This window comes from Vombatus ursinus, unplaced genomic scaffold, assembly GCF_900497805.2.
Source record: "Vombatus ursinus unplaced genomic scaffold, bare-nosed wombat genome assembly UNPS02013247.1, whole genome shotgun sequence".
Taxonomy (NCBI): domain Eukaryota; kingdom Metazoa; phylum Chordata; class Mammalia; order Diprotodontia; family Vombatidae; genus Vombatus; species Vombatus ursinus.
The window spans coordinates 1-21686 of record NW_020953025.1 but is presented as its reverse complement, the minus strand read 5'-3'; the positions used below and the strand labels follow the sequence as shown (position 1 = coordinate 21686).

The window sequence follows — 21686 nt, the reverse complement described above, 5'->3', positions numbered from 1 at the left end:
TTTAAAAAGCCACATACTAGCTGACTATAAAAGCACGGCGTGTAAGAGCACTGGACTGGGGGGTCAGGACATCTGGGTTCTTGTCCTACTTTTGCCACTAACACTCAACCCTCGCTGGGTCTCGGTTTCCCCACTCACAATTAGGAAGCTGAACTAGCAGACCTCTCGAGGCCCCTTCCAGCTCTGACTTTCCATGATTTTGGCATTCTGACTGGGTCAGAACTGAATAAAAGTAGCATTGATGAATGGGTGTAACACCCACAAGATGAAGTGATTATGGGTCATCGGTAGCACCGTGGAGACTGTACATGCTAGAAAATCACAAGATACAGAATCAAAATACCTTTTCATGGACCCTAACCAATGGACATTCTTGCCAAAGAGATGAGTTATGGTGGAGAAAGGGAATGAAAACAACTGGCTTATTAGATAGGACCAGCAGGGAAATCATATTCTATTGGACACCACATTTGACGCATGTTTCAAGTATGAAAAGCACCTATATGAACCTCTTCCAAACAACACTCTGAGCAACACCTTGCTCCATCACTCACCACACAGAGAGCAGAGGCAGGCACCCAGACAGAAAGGTCATCGCCTCCCAACTACACACCTTTGCTCTTCCTACAGTCAAAATCTGCCAAGTGACAAATGAATTACTGAAAACACAATTTTCCACGGCCTGCCCGCATTCCCCAGAGCTGACTTGTGTGCATGCCGGCTCCTGGGAAGCGGCCAGCTGCTGGCCTGCTGTGGAGGGAAGGCGGCTGCCTCACCAAGAAATGCCAACTGCTGGCCATATGGAGAAGGGGCCTCCCTGGGGAAAGAAAAGATTCAGGACTCCCTCATCGGCACAACTGGAAAATCCCCAAGTCCCAAAGCACACGCTCCACGGACATCAGGCGAGGAGTCTCATGTGAACTTCGACACATTTGTGTGTCTGTACCCGTGACAATCATGCACAGAATGTGCTTTTCAGGCATAAGAAGGACTCTGGAATTTCTTGCCATAAGCAGATTTAAGAAAGGAGTATAAATATACAGGCTGTTCAAAAAAAAAAAAAATACAGACTACAAGCAACTCCCAAAAGAAATAATTTCTTCAAAAATGAGACTACAGTTTGTCAAAAACTGTAAACAATGGCATACATTAAATATAAAAACTCACATACAAAAGGATCTACATTTGTTTCCAACTATCAAGCTCATAAAGTTAATTCTACCACACAAATGGGCTACCAGAAAATAATGAGAGGAGCAAAGTTCTATTAAAATGCTTCAGTTGGTGAACTGAGGCACCTTTCTAGACAGCTGCATTAGAACTGCAGTATGTGAGAAGACCTTTGAAAGGTCATCCTCACACACAGCCACCCTCCTGCTCGAGGCTCCCAAAGGGGCTGAAGGCGGGCAGAAACTGGTCTGTGAATGACTGTGTCAGCCACTGCTCACTCAAAATGTCCCCGAAGGTTGTTTCTCCACTTAAGGCTGCTTCTCCGCTTAAGGCTACTTCTCCAACTAAGGCTGCATTATTTGTTCCTAGGTAGGGAAAAAAAAAAATCAGTGTCAGTTTATTCTGTCTAAAAGACTGAGATGATACAGCTGAAGGCCTTTAAAGGAGGATGGATAATGATGCCGAGAGGTTTCTGGAAACAGGATTTACCAGAGCTGCCGTCATCAGCTGAAAGTTCAGTTTTAACTTTTTGAAAATAAAACCATTTTAAAAACTGTGCAGGGTAGGAAATCATCAAAATGTCACAGGGATTATTTTGAATTACAATAACTGAGAAGAAATCCTTTTTTCCCCTTAATTACACATTAAATGAATAAGTCTGCCTCTGCCGTCACTAACCCAATCGCTGACAGTAACACAGGAGCGAGAGGATTCCTAGAGGACAAAGTCTCTACATCACCACAAAGTGCAGCCCATCAAAGATTCACTAAATGAGTCCTAAGGAGTCTGCCTGAGACTCAGAGGCAGGTGACGCCCCCAGGGTCACAGAGCTAGTAAATGCACGCGTGTAGGTGAGTGTGTGTGTATATGTGCATATGTGTGCATGTGTGTGTGTGTGAGACTGTGTGCGTGTGTGTGCGTGTGTGTGTGTGTGTGTGTAGCTCAGCCTTCCTGATCCCAAGGTCTACATTTTCTGCACTCTGCCCTGCTGTTTCCCCAACATGGTAAAAAGCACAATGTTATCCCAAACTGGAAAAACAGAAGAGTCATTCCATGACACAGGAAGGGCAGCCTCACTCTACCTGTCCCGTCCAAAGCAAAGGGACACGGAGTCTCAACATCACATGCCCTTTCGCAGTAAGCGCCTCCATAGGCTGCCTCGTAACCTGGATCATACTTCTCTTCCTTAACAGCCATCTTCTTTGCATCCTCTGCAAGAAGAAAAACAAATTAAAACTCCTTCTGAACACTGGCTGGAAAATGGTTACTCATAGAAGTCGGACGTTAAAAGGTTACTCAGTAATTCACCTCTGCAGATAACCACAGAGCATTTGTGATAACCTCAAACATCTTTTCCCATGATGGTAATTTGGGGGCAGATTCCAGATGCAGTACTTTATAATCACAGAGAAGAAATAACTTCAAAGATGTCTGGCTACTTTGTATGTAATTTTAAAAACAAGTCAGAATGCTTCTTAGCCCCAAACCCCACTCCTACCCGCCACATGAAAAAATACAAACCAACAACCACCTCTCTAAGACAGAGCTTCTTAACCTGGAATTCATGAATGGTTTTTAAAAATATATTTTAAGAGTAGTATTTTACTAGAATTGGTTTATTTTGTAACCCTATATATTCCATTTTATGCATTAAAGAAGATCTCAAACCAGTATTCTGAGGAGTCCTTAGGCTTCATGATATAGCAGTGACCCCAAAAGGTGAGGAGGAGATGACCCCCTGCTTCAGGGGCACCTGAAAGATCTGAAGGCCTGGAGGGAGGGAGGGAGGGGATGGGACGAGTAAGAGATAAAACCTTCGTCTCTAACAGAAATGGCTCGGGTCAAATGCCCCTCATGGGAGTGTGTTGGCGTAAGGGAGGCTACACTGTCTCTGCCTTCGAGGCCAAGGCCGCACAGCATTAACATACCTTGGGCAAGCTGCAAATTGAATGTGTACTGCACCTCCTGCACGTCTGTGGCAGGTAAAATGCCTTTCAACTGGTCTCTCAAATCCCTCAGTTTGATGTAATAATGAACTTTATCTTGCGCCCGCGGGAACTGAGCACACCTCGCGCTGGACGACGGCATGACATAGCAGAGCTACAAGAGGAGACGTGGAGACAGTTAGAGCGAGAAGGACCTGGAACAGGGCAGCTGCCAGCCCCAGCCGCCCCCAACTCTGATCCGTGAGGCCCTGAGTGGCGGGGTGGTGGGGAGAAGGTGCCAGAAGCTGGGCTCCCGGCTCCCAGGCAGGTGTGCCAGCCGTAAAGCAAGGCCCGGATCAACCAATCAGGCATTTAACATGCTCTATGTGCCAGACATGCTAGGTGAAAGGGGTAGAGATACAAAAGGCAAACGGCCTCTACTCTCAAGGAGGAGGTATGTGCATACGTGTGCATGTACACCTGCATGCGCACACATGGGTATGTGCATATGTGCGTGTGTGTATATGTGCATATATGTGTGCGTGTGTGTGGGAGCTGAGAGTGAAGAACACTACTTGTTAAAAGAAATAAAGTAAACGAGGCACTTCTCTGCAAAGGGATCACAAAATTAACCTAATGCCTACAACAAGGAATCCATTATTAATGAACGCCATTGATTTAAGGGCAGGCATATGATTATGTACTTGTTTGATCCGAGGGGTCCTTAATTTCTACACTGAAAACAGTGACCAGGTTTCATTTGTATTTCTACCTTCCCTTGAGGAAGCTAGGGGGCGCCACAGTGCCCAGAGCCCAGGGCCCGAAGGGGCCACGACACTCATCTTCTGAGCACAAATCCAGCCTCACACACTCACTAGCCTTGTGCCCCTGGGCAACTCATTTAACCCCGTTTGCCTCAGTTTCCTCATCTGTAAAATGAGCGAGAGAAGGAAGTGGCAAACGAGTCTGGTATCTTTGCCAAGAAAACCCCAAATGGGGTCACAAAGAGTCAGACATGACTGAAAACGACTGAACAGCAAATATTTCCTTGAATACTGCATTGCAGAGTATAAGTCTGATAAAAATGTGCAGGATAAATGAATTTACAAAATCAGACTATTAGGAACCAACATCATAATTCCCCCTTCATTTAAAAAAAGAAATTTTTAGTATCAAAATAGTTTTGCCTTTTTTTTTTTTAACTACCTTGTCAGTAAGAGATGATATGCTTGAATTTTACAAGTAGATTTCAATCTTCTGATTGCACTTACAGGACCTAATTCATTTGCCTAACACTGTTAAGCAAATGTTTATATTCGCAGACACAGTACAAAAGTCTTAAATCAAATAGATACTGTTCAGCAAAATAAACAAATGCACGTATCATACTGGCCCAACTATGGGCCACCCTGGTTTTTTTTTCTTTCCCTAAAAATGGTTTCTATAAAATATGAATGTGATTTATTTATGTTTGGTGTTACTACAGTACATCTGGCTATTTTTCCTTTCAAAGAGCTTAGTTAGACCAATATGCTATTTTTCTTATCATCAATTACCATGAACTAGAGGAAAGAGAAAGGCTAACATGACTAAAAATCTTTCACTTCCATCCATTATTAGTTTGCAAACAAATGCAGTTTGGGGAACTTACAGTTTCTGTGTCTGGGACCTTATGGGGCTGAAGTCCAAATTCCAACTTCTTAACTTTTACTCCAAAAACTTCTTTACTAAAAATTTCATAAATACCTAAAATGAAACAAAGCCATACTGACATGTAGAACTGTGGAAAACAACATCAACAATGACAAAAGGTCAGCTTGGTACACAGAAAAGTCTTACATTTTCCATTGAAAACCGCTATTCGAGGTTGGTATTTCTGTAATTTCTGCACCAAAATACGTCCTCCTTCTCGAAACTCTTTACTAAAAAAGGAATAACAAAGCAGTCAAGAGATGGCCATATAATAGTGATAGGACACCTTAGAATTAGAATTAAAACAAATTAAATTAGAATTAAACAAATTTTAGAATTAAATTAATTTAGAATTAAAACAAAAACAGTAACAGCATCATGATTTTGTAGCAGCAGAGACAATAACATAGAAACAAGACGGAAAGTGAAAGACGAGAAGGTAACTCCAGCCCACAAGGTTTGTATTTTACAGCATTAAAATCACTGTTCACTGCCCTACCTTGAAAGATCCTTGCTGCCGGGGGTGGTCCTTTCAACCATATTTGTAAAGCCGATACCATACTTTCCTGGTAAAGTATGGTCATCCGTATGATTTAACTGGACTTCACTCAGCCCAGACATAAAGAGACACTTCCCTATAGCAAAAGAATAGGAAAAAAAAAATAAGATGTGATTTTAACTTCAAGGTGAAAGGTATACTGGGATAAGGAGAATTTATATTCTCTGTTCCACAGTACAGAAGGGTTAAGTGACTTGCCTGTGTTCACACACTTCTTAGGTGTCAAAGGCAGGACTTAAACCCACGACCTGTGGCACGCCACCTCTAATGTCACAGAATTACAAGGTGGTCAGAGGCTCTTCCTTCTTACTTGAGGAGTACCCACGTGTCTTCTGTGATCTGATTTGCCTTTATCTCTGGGTATTTTGGGGGGAGGTGGTGGTATCTGTTAGCAGGAAGGGAACCTAATAATCAGATGGATGAGGCCACCACATTTCCAAACATACAATTCTTTAGTGCTGCAGTGGGTACCAGAGACCTGAGGGTGCTCCAGGCACAAGGGACACTTACCCAGTTCAGCTCAGCTGGTCCAGACCCGTGGGTCACCCTGTGGTCAGAGGGCATTAACTGCTAGCTCCATATCAGCTCCCAAGAAACAGGATGCCACAAAGGAGAAATGCACTGAGATCCGTATCATCACCCAGTGGGTGATCTATCAGGATCTATTTAAGGCACTGGATTCTAGGATGTCATTTTTTAAATCTCAAACATGGAGAATTCTCATCATCTTAGATTCGTAGAAACAGAATAGAATAGAATAGAATGGAAGTTTTGAGGCCATCTAGTTTAGTTTTCGATTATAACATAAAAGTTCTCCTTGTAAAAGACTTCTTTTTATTGGAGCTTCAGAGTTATGAGTAGATTGAATGAGTAACAGAATTTATTAAGTATCTGCACTCCCCTAAGTGCTGGGGATATAAACAGAAAAGTCACACAGTCCCTGCTTTCCAGGAGCTCACTTTATAAATGGGGAGACAATTTATACGGAAGGCTTCAGCTACAAGTCAGATGGAAGGCCCATGCTCCTTAGGGTACAGTGGGAGAGTAGGTGGTCAGAATTCCAAAAGACTCATGATGGAAAATGCCATCCACATCCAGAGAAAGAACTGTGGAGTCTGAATGCAGATCGAAGCATACCCTTTCACTTTTTTGTTTTTGTTTTCTCATGGTTTTTCCCTTTTGTTCTGATTCTTCTTTCATAACATGACTAATGTGGAAATATGATTATATGATTATACATGTACAGCCTATATCAGATTGCTTGCTGTCTTGGGGAGGGGGGAGGGGAGGGAGGGACAAAAAGCTGGAACTCAAAATCTTACAAAAATGAGTGTTGAAAATTATCTTTCCATGTAATTGGGAAAAAAATAAAACACTACTAAATGGTGAAAAAAGGAAAGTAGATGGTCAGACCTCTTCTCTAATGAAGATAAAATTATTTCCATTTCTGATGTAGAACCCAGGACTTTGGTGGTGAAAGCTTTCTTTTCTAGGTCTGTAGTCCCAGGAGCAATAGTCCCCAGACTGCATCTCCACGGGATGTTTCATGGCTGAGGGCACTAGGCTTGAAGCATCGATACTCCCAAGGCTCTAGGGTTCAGGGTCCTGGGCTTTCTCCACTGGGGTTGGAAGGGAGATGATAATCAAGGCTTTATTGATGGTTTGACTGCTGGCACATGCAGCCTCCTGTCTTTCCTGCAGTCCTTTGTGCCCTTGCTGGGCCAGCTTGCCCACCCTCTGGGAGGCAGTGGGTTGGCACTTGATGGGGATGGCTGGGAAGGCAGGGCTCAGAGCAGGACCTGGTCAGGGGCTGCTGCCACTTCTAGGGCCCTAGCACCTCTCAGGTAATTTTTCACTTTTGGCCATGAGGATAGTGGCCCCTTCTCCCTTCGATGATGGTGGCAGAGGCTGTACTGGAAGCAGCTCTGGTGGGCTGTGGGGTACTACCACTCCCATGGCACTTGGGGTCAGGTCCTGGGTTGTCACCACCAAGATCTGAGGGGAGAAGACGGGCCAAGGGGTTCTGGTGCTGCCTCTTCCTCTCCCAGAATTCTTCTCATTTGAGATTTAAAAAATGACATCCTAGAATCCAGTGCCTTAAATAGATCCTGATAGATCACCCACTGGGTGATGATACGGATCTCAGTGCATTTCTCCTTTGTGGCATCCTGTTTCTTGGGAGCTGATATGGAGCTAGCAGTTAATGCCCTCTGACCACAGGGTGACCCACGGGTCTGGACCAGCTGAGCTGAACTGGGTAAGTGTCCCTTGTGCCTGGAGCACCCTCAGGTCTCTGGTACCCACTGCAGCACTAAAGAATTGTATGTTTGGAAATGTGGTGGCCTCATCCATCTGATTATTAGGTTCCCTTCCTGCTAACAGATACCACCACCTCCCCCCAAAATACCCAGAGATAAAGGCAAATCAGATCACAGAAGACACGTGGGTACTCCTCAAGTAAGAAGGAAGAGCCTCTGACCACCTTGTAATTCTGTGACATTAGAGGTGGCGTGCCACAGGTCGTGGGTTTAAGTCCTGCCTTTGACACCTAAGAAGTGTGTGAACACAGGCAAGTCACTTAACACTTCTGTACTGCAAGAACTCTTGAAGGCTCTGAGGGAGTTTTCACATGGGGAGTTCCCTAAACCTACCAAATGACAAGTCCAAGATCTTTTTTGGCTAGGTAATGGGGTTAAGTGACTTGCCCAGGGTCACACAGCTAGTAACTGTTATGTGTCTGAGTCCAGATTTGAACTCAGCTCCTCCTGAATCCAGGCCCGGTGCTCTATCCAATGCGCCACCTAGCTGCCCCAAGTCCAAGATCTTTATGGAGGAATTCTGATAAGAGAACGTGGCCGTACTTCTTCCTAGTAAGCTGCCATCTTGACTCCAGCCACCTCTCCATGAAGCCACAACTGTGCTACTACTTTGCTTTTTACTCACAGTGAGAATGTCAGTATGGACACAGGTTAGCTATTCTAGCACTCTAACTCTTTGGTCCCTGGAGAGAATGATGCATTAAGAGTAAGTATCCAGTGAAAAGAGTTCTTGGTAGACATTCTAAGGACTGTCTGGCTTTTAGCGCCCTTTGCCCTACCTTTCTGGTACTCGACTACTTTTGCTCTAAAAGCAGAGGGCAGGGATGCTCAGGACTAGGGGCTGGTTTGTATTTTTACCAATTTTATGGCTTATCAAAGCCCCCCAAAGTCATCACCCAGTGACCCTCCCGCCAGAGATGAGTCCCTTCACATTAATTAGGCTGGTCTGTGACAACAAACACAATCCCTCAGTGCACTAATCGTTTCTAGCTTGGTAGAACCAGCCTGCTGATACAATTTTATAAATCTCAGTGACAAGACTAACCCAGGCTAGGGCAAGAAAAAAATAATCTAGCTAAAAAGCGAATTACACTTAACAATGATAAAATCTTAATGAGAGAACAACTTACAAAAATGGTTTCCAGGTCCTGGGTAATGATGTCCTTTGTAAGCTGCCATGAGTCCTGGGTTTATGCCAATCTAGAAAGCAAGACAGTTCACAATTTTAGAGTTATCAAGATACGATCTGTTGGGGGGGGGGGGGAAGCAGATCAACCCTTCATTTCCAAAGTTAATTTATTAAAAAAGGAATTTAAGTAAATATGATTAACAATAGAGTCTTTTAAATAATTTACTAGTCTTAATTTGAGGAAATAATTTCATTTTAGAAAAAAGGATCTGTTGTCCTATATTATTTTTTTCAATTTGGATCAATTACATCACATACCTTTCAGCTAAAGGTGAGGTCAAACTAAAAAGAGAAATGGAAGCCATACTAAGGAATACCCACGGGCTGCATAATGACTTAGTTTTAAAAGGGAATGTCATCTATTGTATTTTTATTTATTTGGCTAAATACTTCCCAGTTACTATCTTAATCTGTTTAGGGAACACTGGGGTATTGTAGGAAAAGTGTCTGACACCTCCAATTTAAAGATTAACCCTAAATGCAAGATCTCAATGCTCTTTAAAAAAAAAATTCAAGGCATTTAAATCAAAATTTGAATTAAAAAGCTGGAAAAACTCAAATTTCTGTACAATGCAGTACTGAGGAGTTCAAAGGAATGGGGATCAGAAAAGAATTCGGTCCCCTTTTGTAAGAAGTGGCACCATTTGATGGGAAAGAGCACTGGATGTAGCATCAGAAGACCCCAGTTCAAGTCCTGTCTTTGACATCAACGGTGGGACCTTGGATATGTCACTCACTCTGAGCCTCAGCTTTCTTGGCTGGAAAACGGCCAAAATGTCACAGGGTTTTCTTGTGGGGAAAATGTTTTGTTCACCATAAAGTACCATAGAAATATGGTCTCTAGACCATATACTACACGCCAGTGTATCACATTTCGTAACATATTTTCTAAACTTTCACAAAACCCCAACTCAAATACCCCGTCAAAGACCAAAATCAAATTATAAGAAGAAAATGAAGACATGGAGCCACGGAACACTTAGTACTGGCTTCCGGTTCAATGAGCAGCCCTACTTCATGGCTCGGGGCCTGTCCCACTCGAGCTATCATTACCCTCTGATCGACTTACTTAAAAGGGAAGAAAGTGAGATGTCAGAAATATGCTAGGAAATGTGGTCGAAAGGCGGTACGTGGAGCAGGGAGAGAAAGCAAAAACAGAAGGGGAATGAGGCCAAGAGGGAGCTGTCTGGATAACTTGTGAATAGCTACATTTTGTGCTCTTTATCTTTTAGTAGGGAAACGTTTTCTCAAAAGGAAAACTGGACATTAAGAGCTGAGTGGCCTCTTGCAACGTAACCTTCAGTGGCTCAGAAGTTGATACTTATAATCCTTGAACACTCAGAAATGAATCCTTCCATCGAAGTACAGGGGCATCTCAAAAGAGGCCTGTAAATTAGAGATAACCCACTGAAAAAACTCAGCCTGCTATAAAGAGTTTTACAAAGATGTCAACTTACAATGACAATGTCCAGGTTGAAGGTCAAAATGTCAGGCAAGGTCTTAGTCAGAAGTTCAGCTTCCGACATCCCATTAAAACGATCCACTTTCCTTTTGACTTTGAATGTGTCTGTAATTTTTTCTTGCTTCCCCTTGGATTTGGCTGCTCTGGGGGACCCAGTTCGCTTCTTCGGCTCTGGCTTTTTTGGCTCAGACGATCTGGTTCTTCTTTTTCTCCCCTTTTCCTCTGAAACATTGGAATTATTTAGGTTGTAGATATCTGACATTTCTATCACAGATGCATGGAATTCGGTTCTCACCATACACAGGATCTTCATTATGTCTTTACGTGTTTTAAAATGTCAGTAACTCAGGCCAGAGGTCTAATAAACAGCAATCTATAAATAGCACCGAAGAGCCAACACACTGAGTTTTAGCATCATCACGTTACACAACTATATACAAGGATGGAGAAGTCTGGAGAGTGAGGAGTGAGGTAGGAGTAAAGCGAGAACAGCCTAGTGCCTTCATGAAATGGTGGTCTGGGCAGGGAACTCATTCACCAATCTGGAGGCAACTCTCAGTTGTCAGTGGGCCCCATTCCTTCCAAATCTCTATGTTTATTTGGAACATACACTGAATTTTCTTATCTGTTGACATGATGTATCTGGCCATTCCTGGAGGTAAGGACTATCTCACTTATGTACCTCTATCCCCAGAGCCCAGCAAAGTACCTGGCAAATAACAGGCATTTGATTGGTTCACAGTAATAAATCTGAATCTTCAAGAAAATGTTTTATTTGATCTATATGCTTAATAGGAAAGTAAGAAACGCTTTTAAGAAAGATTTCCCTTCATAAAGTTCATAAAAATTGCCATGCGTTAAGTTAGTAGGTTAATTTACTTCTGGGGAACAATATCTCCTTTCCCAACAATGCCAGAAAAATGTGGTGTAACTCTAATAAACTGATAGTCTATAAGGAAAGTAAACCACCGTAGGCTCTATGAAAAACTTGAAACTAAGATTTTCCACATGCCAATATTCAAAATGTAGTACTTTAACAGATTTGTGAGCTCAATGATGCAAACTGCAAACTATGCATGCCAACTTATCCTTTGTGATTTTTCCAAATTCATCCATCACATCTATTTTTACTGTTGTTCTATCTTAAATTATGACTGCAATTTTTGCCACTTTTTTACATTTACCTAAAGCACACTCGATTTTATTTTAGGCTCCTGTTTCTGAACTCTGTACACGTGTCTTTATTTCTCACATGCATTTCTCATGTGCAGCAAATGGTTTGGGTTCTGTTTTCTAATCTAGTTTGACATGCTTCCTTTTTATGGGTGAATTTAACCCATTAACACTCAAAAGTTAAAATTATTCATAGTTAGAAGACACTTCAGGTGTCTAACAGTCATATAATCTAACCCCCTCATTATATACATGAGGAGACTGAGGCCCAGCGGGGGTTAAATGACTTGTCCAAGGTTACCCCAGTAATAAACTGCATACCTGGGTTCTGGACTCAGGTCCTTTAACTCTAAGTCCAATGTTCTTTTTACTATCTCATATTGCCTAAAACTAGAACTGTCCTAGGAAATCCAGCACCCCGATTTCTATCAAAGTTCTCCAATGCCTAAAGCACAAGCTCTGCAAAGGCCTACCAGTTTGTTTTCTTAGCTGATACCTCCAGATTCTATTACATTACTTTTTTCCAATCGGTGTCAGCTTCCTGTGACTTATTCTGCTTGAAACAACTGCATCCTAGTCCAGTGTTTCTCTTGCTCAGTCCAGGTAAGAATGTACGCAGTTCAGGAATGTATAAATAACGTGCCTAATACGTTTCTTTTGTTCTAAATCTATGATTTCACAGCTATAAGGGACTCTTGGTATGGAAATTCCTTCTACCATTACAGTTCAGCAAACGTTCTGCCATGTCATAGTCTCAAGAAAGTTGCCTGTTATAGTGAAAGTTCAGGAGACTTGCCCAGAGTCACTCATTCAATGTGTGTCAGAAGCAGAACTCGAATCTAAGTTTTTCTGACTGAGGCCAGCTCTCCAGCTGTTGTACCACGCTTTAATTTAATTTTTGAGTGTTTTAAAGAATACTTAATTACTACACTAGTAACCATTACAGTGTCGACAGCAATGCTCCCTCCTTTAGCTTAATTTGATTCAACCTGCAAAGCAAGCAAGAGGTAATGGCATTTGAGAATATAATTTTAAAAATACAACCACCTTAAGCAGCCATATTCTAAAAGGCCATAGGGTGGAGATAGTGTTCCATGAGAGAACTTCTTATTTCCCTCTAGAAAATGAAATAGGATATCTCTTACTTTCCAGAGAAGAAAGTAAAAGTTTTTTCTCACTAAGAAATGAGGAAAATAAAGTATTTCCAGAACAAACTTTCAATAATCATTAAAATACTTGGTATATATGTAAATTATGTACAACATAAAATAAAACTGTACATTATGTTGTTACTACCACATGATGTCAGGTTTGGAAAGAATCAAAGAACCCTAGATTCAGAACCAGAAGAGACATTAACAGTCCTCAAGTCTAGTCCCTCTTTTCACAGATGAGGAAACTAGAAATAGGGAGAGGCGAAGCGACTTCCTCAGGGTTACAGACAGTGAGGGTCAGAGCCAGGACTGCAATCTCCACGAATGTCAAGTCCAATTCACTCCAGAACAAAGACCCTCTCCGCCAAAGGCCTCACTGGTGGCCCCTACTTTTGCTTCTGCTTAGAGGCCTCAAGAAGGCAGGACCCTGCTGCTCCCCCCACTTCTGAAGTACTGTCACTGCTGGAAAGTCTATCCTCATGTCAAGTCCAAATCTGCCTCTACTGCCACCTGGGATCCCTCTTCCATGTGAAAGCTCCTCAAACACTGGGAGACAGAGAGCGCTCTGCTCCACACCAAGCACCGCCAGCTCCATGAGCAAGGGCAAGCCCCTTCACCACCCTGCATGCCATTCTGTGGATGCTCTCCAGCTTTGCAGCATCTTCTTTAAATTTTAATTTTTTAAAAATATTTTAAATATTTTTCTTTTTAGAAGCAGGACTGTATTATCTGATGTAGTTACTCAACAAAGCTCTAGGTTCCATTTTTAATGTAAAAAGCGAAGGGAGGAGCAATAATATGTTTCTCTAATAATTAAAAGAAAGGGGCAGCTAGGCGGTGCAGCGTATAGAGCACCGGCCCTGAAGTCAGGAGGACCCGAGTTCAAATCCGACCTCAGACCAAACACTTGACACACTTACTAGCTGTGTGACCCTGGGCAAGTCACTTAACCCCAACTGCCTAAAAAAAATAACAAACAAACAAACAAACAAAAAAAAACCAAAAGACAGAAAAAACAATTAAAAGAAAAAACATAACATATACACAGAAATCAATTTCAGGTGTGTGCTGTTGGTTTTTATGATAATTGTTATTAATATTATTATTATTATTTAGGCAATTAGGGTTAAGTGACTTGCCCAGGGTCACACAGTTAGTAAGTGTCAAGCGTTTGGTCTGAGGTTGGATTTGAACTCAGGTCCTCCTTACTTCAGTGCTCAATCCACTGTGCCACCTAGCTGCCCAGTTTTTTTTTTTTTTTAATCCATGAGGCTGCTGACTAATTTTTTTCTCTTAAAGACCAGTGGCTTTTGTAAAAAAAAAAAAAAAAAAAAAAAAGTTCTTCACTCCTGTACTAAAATTTAATTTAAAAAAAAGTTTAGAATAGAAATCCATTAGATTTGAATACTGCATCCTCCTTACTAAAGCTAACTGGCTATGTTTTTTCTCCTTAGTGGTGAACAAGCTAATTAGTCTGAACAGCAAAATTCTATGTGCTGGTACAAAGTTTTCTGGTTTTGTTTTTTTTTTTTAAATTTACCCACAAAGTTGGATTAGGACAGACTGGCACACATACCACTTTCTTTAAAAATCATATTGCCACTGTATATAATATATATACAGAACATCTTGATGTTCTGGTCTCTACTTTCATTGATGCTGCTTACAAAACCCCACACACCTCACCACATATGCTTTTTATCTATGTTTTTCCATAAATGTACTATAAAAGATCCATACAGCTCACTGCAGATCTTCCTCTGATTCTTTTATGAAATTTAAACTGTTTTTCAGTTTAAAAGTGAATTCTGGAGCACTGTAAGATATAAAATGGATAATTTTAATTACATTAAAATACAAAGTTTTTCTCCCAATAAAACCAATGTAACCAAGATTAGAAGAAAAAAACAGAAAATTGGGAGAAAATTTTTATAGTTTCTCAGATAAAGGTCTCATAGCTCAAATATAAAAAAAACTTTGTCAAATTCATAATATGAATCATTCCCCAACAAGTGGTCAAAGGATATGAACAGGCTGTTTTTCAATGAAGAAATCAAAACTTATATAGTCATATCAACAAATGCTTTAAATCACGATTGATTAGGGAAATGCAGATTAAAATAACTTTCAGGCATTATCTTACACGTACAAGATTGGCTAAAATAATAGAAGGAGAAAGCGACAAATGTTGGAGGGAATGTGGAAAAACTGGAACACCAATTCACTGTTGGTGGAACTGTGAACTGATCCAACTATTTTGGAGAGCAATCTGCAATTATGATCAAAGAGTTATCAAACTGTGTATACCCTCTGACCCAGCAATACCACTGTTAGGTCTGTTTCTCAAGGAGATTAGGGGAAAAGTAAAAAAAAAAACAAAAACAAAAACAAACTTTTATATTCTAAAACATTTATAGCGGTTCTCTTTGTGGAGGCAAAGAACTAGAAACTGAGGAGATGTCCATCAACTGGGGAATGGCGGAATAAGTTGTGGTACATGATTGTGATGGAATACTAGTGTGCTATAAGAAATGATAAGCTGGTTGATTTTAGAAAAACATGGAAAGACTTGCATGAAATAATGAAGAGTGAAATGAGCAGAACCAAGAGAACCTTGTACACAGTAATAGTAATACTATTCTAAGAACAACTTTGAACGACTAAGTTATTTTGCGTATTACAAATACTCAAGATGCTATCCACATCCAGAGAAATGTTAAACAGAAGTATGTACAGTATGATTTTCTGTCTGTCTGTCTAAGGATAGGCAGGGGGCGGGGGAGGAGAGGAGAAAAAAGTGCACAGTAGAGAACAAAGAAAACTTAGAAGGAAGCACAGAAAAAGCAGGGCAGCTTTGAAAATTATGTGTAGTATTTATTAAATAGTTTTTCAAAAAAAGTAAACTGAAATGGAAATTCATGGTTTTACACTGAATCTTCTTCTGCTGTGCTATGTACATGGGAATGTTCTTTTTTTGTTTTTCTGTATTTAAGTTCAAGATGAGTTTAAAAAAAGAAAAAAGTGAATTCTGGATAATAAAGAATCAGGCAGAAATGAGTTTGCTGAACTTAAGCTCTAAGAACTTTTTAAAAAAGGCCTATTTTGTCACAATGTAAAAACAACCTTTCGCTTTCTTTACACAGTAAAGAACTCACCAATATCCTTTCACAGAACGTCATAAACAATTAAATAAAATGAGATCTGGTTGCTTTTTTAAAATACTACGCAATCGTGATTTAAAATCTCATTCAAGTTTCCAGGCATACATCACTTAAATATTTTGCAGGAAGCCTGAAGGAAAACTATCACCAAGTCATGAAAAAGTGCCATAAAAAGACAAACAGGACAAAGGACACCTATAAAGATCAATCAACATGTTTTCTAGAGGTAAAACAGGCTGGTTAATTAAAATCTGCCTTTGTCTATCAAGCATTCAAAACTACCTTGAATAGGCTCCGGGTCGAAGACTGGGACTGGAATTTCCGGCAGAGCTAGCTGTTCATTCATAAATTCCATGCTGGGAGCTGCAGCCATCATTGGATAGTATGGAAACTGGTAAAATGCTTGAAATTGCTCAAAAGAGTATCTTAAAAAAGAAAAAGTGAATAAGAGAATATATTTTCACTATAATATTCCAAACTACTTTAATATATAAGAAGTTATAACAAGACTATAGCATGCTATTTTGTAACCAGAATATTTAAGGGATATGGAGACGATCTTCTAGAAATATAACAGAATCTCATAGCTGGGAAGACCCCAAAGTTAACAACGGCCACATGCCTTCAAAGAAAGCTGTGTTTACAATTCAAGGCAGATCTGATTGACTACCATAGTATTAAAGATGACTATAGGAGCAGCTAGGTGGCGCAATGGATAGAACACACACTCTGGAGTCAGGAGAACCTGAGTTCAAATGTGACCTCAGACACTTGACACTAGCTGTGTGATTCTAGGTAATTCACTTAACCCCAATTGCCTTTACCAAAAAAAAAAAAAAAAAAAAAAAAAAAAAGATGTCTATAACCTCTCTTCAGCATTCAATCTGTTTTGATATTTAATCAAACTAGCAGAGAAAAACGTTCTGATAAGTGATATAACACTGTTATAGGTTAATCACTTTAAGTCTCTGTTCAAACATTTAATTTCTTTTTTTTTCAGTATGTTCTGTAAAAATCACTGTAAAAGGGATTAAAAGTTAAAAAACAAAACAAAACAAAACAAAGGAACTATAAAGAATTGCTGCTAGCTCTCCTAGGCTTAGCTGTTCAGCTGTGTGGTGATAATAATACACCTCAACTTCAGAGCCAGCTTTCTAGCGGCTAACAGACCTCTGAAGGTTGAATCTGAAAAAAAAACGAGACTGCCAGTGAACAGATGCTTATTAACAAGAGCTGTTTAAAATCCATTTATAACCACTGAGAGTGGTAACAGGAAAGGAATGACCACTCTCCCACAGAACATCCCAATTTACTCTTGGAGGTTACCAGCACATACGTGCCCCATTTAGGACAACCTGGAAAATGAAAATTCAAACTTAAGAATGATTTAAGTAGGAAGTAATTATTTGTGTAATTAAATTATCATTAAATTTACAAAAGAATTCACTTCGAGGTTCTTTCAACTGAGGTCTTCCTAAAGTTCACTTAACTATTTACATGACATTAAACAAAAAGGCTGGGTTCAAGAAAATTAAAGATAAAATTTTAAACACTACTGTTAAATTTTCCACATATTTCTCTTCTATTTTATTTTACATATATTTTATTCAGGCCTTTTTGTCTTTATATCAGTCATCTGATCCTCGCCTCCAGATTGAACCCTAACTTGTAACAAAGAAAACACAAGAAAGCAAAAACATCTGAAAGTGACTCCATCTGACAATGAATACAACATCCCCCTCCCATCTCTCTGACATGAGCCATTACCTTCTCTCCGGGACTAGGACTGGTTGTTCAATTTGTCATTATAATAAAATTATAATATCATAAATTCTATTTTTCATATATCTCATTGTAAATGGTTCAATATAAGCACTGTGTATAGTTTTCATTTGAAGGAAATAAACAGATCCTTCTGTTAACTGAACTTCAATAATTAACAGAAAGCACTGCTAATAGTACTGATAGCCACACAATGCTAAGAGATCCGGAGAGAGACCCCAGCATATTGGTTGGAGACCCTATAAAAAGATTTATGGATCTCTCACAGGTATGGGTAAGAAACTTTTTTTTTTTTGAGGCAATTGTGTTAAGTTACTTGCCCAGGGTCACACAGCTAATGAGTGTTATGTGTCTGAAGCCAAATTTGAACTCGGGACCTCCTGACTCCAGGGCCGGTGCTCTACCCACTGCGCCACCTAGAAATGTATTCTTAACCAAATAGGAGGAAGAAGCAATTACAACAGATAAAACTTTGATTAACTTTGATTAGTTGAAACTGAAAAGCTTCTGCACAGACATTAACGCATGTAGAAGAAGAAGGAAAGTAGGCGAATGGGAAAAAATTTCCTTTTATCAAATTTCTCTAATAAGGGCTTGGTATCTAGGACAGAAAAATAATTAACACATATGAATATAAAAAGTTTAATATCCATTCCCCAATAGATAAATGAGCAAAGGAAATGACCCAACAGTTCTCAAGAGAACTATAAAGTATTCACAACCACATGAAAGAATACTCCAAATCGCTAATAATAAGAGAAATGCAAACCAAAACAACCCTGAGGTTTTACCTCATGCTTTGAAAATTGGCAAAGAAGACAAAAAATGGGAAGAGTCAAATGTTGGACAGGTTGTGGGAAGAAAGGCACACTAATACATTGTTGGTGGAGCTGTGAAATGGTACAACCATTTTAGAAAGCAATTTGGAACTATGCAAATTGGAATATATGCAAATAAAGTGACTAAAATGTCCATACCTTTTGAACTCCACTAAGTAGGCTTATAACTTAAGAAAACCACTGATAAGAAAAAAGAGATAGCTATGGTGATGTAAGAAACAGAAAATTAAAATAATTAGTAATAATAATAGTAAAAACTTATTGGAAAAAAGATTTATGGTAGGACAGATGAAGGTCATGCAGGATGAGAATGATACACTGCAGGAGAAAACAAGGATGAAGATGGTTTCTGATCAACACTGTTAGAGAAAGCCCTCACATCAAGCGAGGATCGAATATGTCATTACTGCCAAACAGTTCTGGTACAGGACCCCCAATACAACCAACCCAGAACATCTGACACTCAACTACAGAAACTCAAACTTCTGTGGCTTTAAGGTTTACCAAGCATCTCTTCACAACACTGAAGTACAAGTGCAGTAAACCCCAGTTTCCAGGCATGACTGACGGGTCGGGGAAAAGTGCCTTGTCCAGGGCAAACCGCTCTTAAAAAACTAGAGGCGCGATTTGAACTCAGGCAGTCTCACTCTTAATGGGCTTCCAACCTCACTACTTCCTTCCACATTCATCCTCCATCTTGCTGTTTCAGCCGGGGTCAACAGAAACAGTGCTGGATCTGGGTTCAAATAAAGTCTCTGCTACTTACCACTTGTGTAAACCAAAGCAAGTCAGTCAAAGTATCTGAGACTCAGTTTCCCCAAGTGTAAAATGAGAGGGTTGGACTAGAGGACGGACTGGATGAGGTCCCTGCGGTTCAAGAGCTGGATTTCTCTTTTGGTCTCCTTTATGTCGCTTGTCTGGAACAAGGTTTCATAAAGCAATGATCCTCGGCTAGTCCTCAAGCAGAAGGAGGACTGACCAGATCCCTCGCCGGCTCAAACTGCTTTGCCTGACACCTCAGCCTCTTCCAGTCTGGCTCCAATCAATGGAGGGCTGAACACCACTCCCTTTCCCCCACTCTTCAATAAAGCCTGGATCCGACACTGCCAACTCTCCTCACCCGGCCTTTGCAGAGGCTGTGCCTCAGACCTGGAGTGCCCTCACTCCCTTCAAGGCTCAGCTTGGGTGCCACCTCCTCTACACAGTGTCCCCAAAGTCTCAGTGCTGTTTTTTTTTTTTTTATTAAAAGCTTTAAGGACACCCAGTGTTTAGTCCTTTCCTGATCAGTCAATAAGCATTTATTAAGGGCCCATTATGTCCCAGGTACTGTATTAAGTGCTAGGGGATACAAAGAAAGGCAAAAGCTAGTCCCGCCCTCAAGAAGCTCACAATTTAACGGGGGAGACAAGATGTAAACAAACACGTACAAACAGGATATATACAGGATAAACGGTTAATAACGTACAGAGGAAAGGCGCTAGAATTAAGAGGGGGTGGGAACAGCTTCCTATAGAAGGTAAGGATTTTGGGCTGGGATTTTAGGGAGCCAGAGAAGCCAGGAGGCAGAGATAAGGAGAAGGGCATTTAATGCAGGAGGAACGGCCAGGGAAAATGACAGGAGCCAAGACATGGAGTCCAGGGAACTGAAAAGAGACCACCGTCAAGTGGATCCAAGAACACAGGAGAAGTATAGGGAGTTAGTTAGTGCCTCACCCTCCCGCCCCACTGCTGTCTACGACAGCATGCGCCTAGATCAGGGCTGGGGCAGCTAGGTGGGGAAGTGGATAGAGGGCCAGGCCTGGAGCCAAGAAGACCGGGGTTCAAATCCAGTCTCACTCACTTACTAGCTGTGTGACCCTGGACAAGTCACTTAATGCTGTTTGCCTTAGTTTCCTCATCTATGAAATGAGCTGGAGAAGGAAATGGCAAACAACTCCAGTATCTTTGCCAAGAAACCCCCAATGGGGTCACAAAGAGGTGGAGGTGACCCCAAAGACCAGGGTTCTCCTGTATCTGCTCATCTACTTACAGGTATAGACCACCACAATTTAACACTTGGACAGGCAGGTGGTAAAGCAGATAAGGCTCTATCCTCCAGTCAGAGTTGGGTTCAAGGTCAATCTGAAGACAGCAATGGTGGCAGCCCCAGGAGGAGTCATTTAAACTCTAAACAGCCTCAGGCACCCGTCTAATGCCTCTTACGCTGAAGCTAAGGAGCCTTTGGTGGAGGCAGTCCAATGACCCACTCACAATAAAATCACAGGTCCCTTCTAATCTCTACCAGCAAAGGCTATCAATTATCGAGGCTTTAACGTTTGCAAAGTGCTTTTCACTCAAGGTGTTCTAAAATTCTTAACACAGTTTTAAGCCATTTAGGCCTTAAACAATTAAAGCTTAAAGCAGCACTAAGTCCTTTGGAACAACCAGCATTTGATTTCTCACAACACCCAGTAAAGTAGGTGCTATTATCATCCCTATTGAATCTCCACCTGGGAGAGGTAGGCACCTTGAAGACGAGGGCTGTTTTAGGTCAGTAATATTTTTAAGCTTAAATCAAATCCAAAAGCTTCTTGTTCAGTCCCTGTGGACCCTCCTGTCCATGGAATTTTCTTGGCAAGGATACTGGGGTGGTTTGCCATTTCCTTCTCCAGTAGACTAAGGCAAACAGAGGTTAAGTGACTTGCCCAGGGTCACACAGCTAGCATCCGAAGCTGCCACTGAACTCAGGTCTTCCTGACTCCAGGCCCAGTGAACCACCGAGCTGCCTCCAATTAAAATTTAAATATTTTAAGGCTTAAGTTAAACTTAGAAGCTTAAATTAAATTTAAAAGCTTAAGTTAAATTAAATGTAAAAGCTTAGGTTAAATTGATTGTAAAAGCTAAAGTGAAAGGTGAAAGCTTAAACTAAATTAAATTTAAAAGCTTAATTTAATTTAGAAGCTTAAATTTATTAAAAAAAAAAAAAAACTACGTACCGGGCACTGTGCTAAGAGCTGGAGACACAAAGAAACGCCCAACTCCTCCCTGCCCTCAAAGAGCTTGGAGTCTAATGGGGGAGACAACATGCACACATTAGAGGCTCGAGCCGGGAAACTGAGCAGGATCAACAGAGGGGGATGGGCAAAGGCTTCTCTCTCAAGTTTTATTCCATCTCCGCATCCTCCAGCGGGGGGTTGACACCTAGTAGGTGCTTTAATAAAAGCTGGCCAAAAAAAAGAAGGGATGGAGATGTGGGGGAGGAGGAGGACCAGACTCCAATAGG

The 21686-nt window shown here is 40.9% G+C and overlaps 1 protein-coding gene across 1 annotated transcript; it reads right to left on the bottom strand.

Annotated features, from left to right (window-relative positions):
- Positions 1 to 6: 6 nt before the first annotated feature.
- On the bottom strand, positions 7 to 21440 carry LOC114040497 (G/T mismatch-specific thymine DNA glycosylase-like). Its single transcript, XM_027858622.1, has 10 exons — positions 21400 to 21440; positions 16086 to 16228; positions 10311 to 10537; positions 8795 to 8864; positions 5287 to 5422; positions 4935 to 5017; positions 4747 to 4841; positions 3099 to 3270; positions 2253 to 2381; positions 7 to 1535 (listed from the first exon to the last, which is right to left on the bottom strand). Exons 2-10 carry the CDS (start codon positions 16177 to 16179, stop codon positions 1357 to 1359), a joined length of 1185 nt encoding a protein of 394 aa, XP_027714423.1. The 5' UTR covers positions 16180 to 16228; positions 21400 to 21440; the 3' UTR covers positions 7 to 1356.
- Between the last annotated feature and the right edge of the window lie 246 nt (positions 21441 to 21686).